The sequence below is a fragment of the Austrofundulus limnaeus genome, unplaced genomic scaffold, assembly GCF_001266775.1.
Source record: "Austrofundulus limnaeus strain Quisiro unplaced genomic scaffold, Austrofundulus_limnaeus-1.0 Scaffold1981, whole genome shotgun sequence".
Classification (NCBI taxonomy): domain Eukaryota; kingdom Metazoa; phylum Chordata; class Actinopteri; order Cyprinodontiformes; family Rivulidae; genus Austrofundulus; species Austrofundulus limnaeus.
This window is the reverse complement of record NW_013954383.1, coordinates 4,400-7,583: the sequence shown is the minus strand read 5'-3', so window position 1 is coordinate 7,583 and position 3,184 is coordinate 4,400. Positions and strand designations below refer to the sequence as shown.

General features: G+C 43.8%; 1 protein-coding gene across 1 annotated transcript in view; it reads right to left on the bottom strand.

Moving 5' to 3' along the window:
- Window positions 1-2,510, bottom strand: part of LOC106536804 (uncharacterized) — a gene marked incomplete at its 5' end in the record, with an annotated part of 10,047 nt that extends 7,537 nt beyond the window's left edge. Inside the window, 3 exon segments of the mRNA XM_014034130.1 lie at window positions 710-851; window positions 2,162-2,275; window positions 2,386-2,510. Coding sequence (XP_013889584.1) covers window positions 710-851; window positions 2,162-2,275; window positions 2,386-2,510 — 381 coding nt within the window.
- Between the last annotated feature and the right edge of the window lie 674 nt (window positions 2,511-3,184).

The following is a 3,184-nucleotide window of genomic DNA, read 5'->3' as shown; positions in this document are numbered from 1 at the left end:
ATGCCCCACCTCCAGGCCTGGCTCCAGAGTGGGGGCCCGGTGACCCACATCCGGGCGAGGGAACACTAAGTCCATCTGTAATACTCATCATAGGGGTCTTTGGGCTGCACTTTGTCTGATCCCTCACCTAGGACATGTTTGCCTTGGGTGATCCTACCAGGGGCATAAAGCCCCCGACAACATAGCACATTCTGTTGGAGGTTCTGAGATATTTAGTCTATTCTGACCTTTGGTTTTGTGATTGGTCAGAGAGATAAGACCATCATCAACAATGTGTGTGTGTGAGTGTATACTTATTTTTACTACAGAGTGAGGACCTCTTCAATGTCCTCATTTTGTTTGCAGCTCTGCTGAGCTTTTCTAGTTAGGTTTAGAAGTATGATTTGAATTAAGTTCTGGTTCAGGTTAGTGTTAACTATAGACCAGTAATGGTTAATTTTACGAGTTAGGCTTAGAGGTATGGTGTGAGTTAAGTTCTGGTTCAGGTTAGTGTTAACTATAGACCAGTAATGGTTAATTTTACGAGTTAGGTTTAGAGGTATGGTGTGAGTTAAGTTCTGGTTCAGGTTAGTGTTAACTATAGACCAGTAATGGTTAGTTTTAGGGAAAATGTCTGGGTTCGGCACAAAGACAGTTACAAAATGAATGGAAGTCAATACAATGTCCTCAGTTTGATGCAATTACAAGGATGTGTGTGTGTGTGTGTTACCTGTGTGGCAGCCTCTGTGCACGGTCCTCTTGCCGTGGTGTGTGTGTGTTTGAGTGTGTGTATTGTGTTCAGAGTCGCTGTGTTTCCTCAGAGCTCCACTGAATAAAGTTTTCTTTGGTTTAAAACGCTGACCATCATCCTCCTGAAAGAAACGCACAAAGAAACCAGACTGATCACTTCCTTTTGGTTGGCCTTGGTTTGACACCAACACCGACATGCAGCAGACTCTTAGGAATAACAGAAGCTGGACAAATATCAAGGACTGAAGCATGAACTGTCCCATACTAAGACCATGTGACCACTGCGCTACGTCCCAGTTAGACCCCCCCCCCCACACCACACACACACACAGTGCTGAGGATGGACTGGAGGGCTCACAGTCAGGTGGAGAATGGAAGAGCTGAGACTCTGTGGGACTTTAAGATCCAGACCAACAAACAGCCGATGGCTAACCAACAGGAGAAGTCAGATGTACAGATGTAGAAATTCAAAGTGACTGGAACATCAGGGAGAAGGACCAGCAGGACAAATACCAAAAACTGAAAGTTGTGGAGACTCAAAGTGTCAGTGGTCCCAGTGGTCACTGCAGCATTCGGTGCTGTGACCCCCAAACTGGAAGAGTGGCTCCAACAGACCCCAGAACAACCTCAGAGGTCTCTGTCCAGAAGAAATCCATCCTACAAACAGCTAAGATCAGAACAGGACTCTGAAGATCCCAGACCTCTGGTACAAAACCAGAGTTTGAAGTGAAATGGAACCAGAACTGACAGAATCAGCTGAGATGGGTCAGGTCTCAGGGCAGCAGCTTGATCATGGAGGTCCAGACCACTCTCTCTCCAGATCTTCTGGAAGGACTCCAAGGTTTTCTCAGACACGGTCTCTTCACCGTGTCCTGGCTCGTCCCCGGGGTCTCCTCCCAGTTAAGCCTGACTGGAACCAGACATCTGAAGCTTCTATGATGGCTGCCATGATGGAAAAGTCAAAGAAAAATGAGCTTCTTGGGTAACGATGAAGCAACAACCCAGAACCAGCTGAGTCACTGAGCTCTGAACAGGGAACAGTCAAAGAGCGACTGTCTACAATGTGTCATGATACACAATGTGTCATGATACACAATGTGTCATGATACACGTATCATGATACATTGTGTAACATGATACATTGTGTACACAATGTATCATGATACACAATGTGTCATGATACATTGTGTATCATGATACACAATGTGTCATGATACATTGTGTATCATGATACACAATGTGTCATGATACATTGTGTATCCTGATACATTGTGTATCATGATACACAATGATACACAATGTGTCATGATACACAATGTGTAATGATACATGTCGCAGTCCAAACATCATCTTTACCTACTTGTTGTTTTTATCTGTTCAAACCTTCATTTGTGTCAATCATACAACCTGAACTACACACACAGACACTCACCTCCACTCGACACTTCCTGTTCCCTGAGCAGGACACTCCACCTCGTCTCCGAACACATGGGGGCTTCTCGCCCACCTCCAGGGGAAAGTCACTGGGCACTGCACCTGTCAGCTCCTGACCAATGAAAACCAAGGAAACATCCCTGATATTATGACACAGTTAGGTGGAACAGCTCCCTGTGAGTGAACCAATCACACTCCTTCTGCTCTGATGACATCACTCACAGCTTCCTGCAGACAGATGCGCCTAAGCTCAGCCAGTCGTGTACTCAGCTGGGTCTGCAGGCTCCGCCTCCTCTCCTGAAGCTCTGATATTCGCTCCTTCAGCTTCCTGTCAGAGCGTGGGGGCTCTGCAGGCAGGTAAACACACAGGTCATTCTACCTGAAACTGTTCTGCTACTTGTTCTTTTCTGATTTTTACAAGCTTCAGATTTTCAGCTGTTTTGTAGTTTAATCATTTTGTTCTTGTTTCCTTTGGTCTCGGCCCGTTTCCCTCTGATCCAGTTCCTGTTGACAGGTCCTTGTCTCACACTTGTTCTCTTCAGTTTGTTTTTCATTTTTTAAGACGTCTGGATCTATTCATTCTGTCAGGCTAGTTTCACCACTAGTGACAAATCCATGTAAACAACATGTAAACAACATGGAAACAACGTGTTAACAACATGTAAACAACACTGAAACAACATGGAAACAACATGGAAACAACATGGAAACAACATGGAAACAATGTGTAAACAACGTGTAAACAACATGTAAACAACATGGAAACAATGTGTAAACAACATAGAAACAACATGTAAACAACATAGAAACAATGTGTAAACAATGTGTAAACAACATGGAAACAATGTGTAAACAACATGTAAACAACATGGAAACAATGTGTAAACAACGTGTAAACAACATGGAAACAATGTGTAAACAACATGTAAACAACATAGAAACAACATGTAAACAACATGGAAACAATGTGTAAACAACGTGTAAACAACATGGAAACAACATGTAAACAACGTGTAAACAA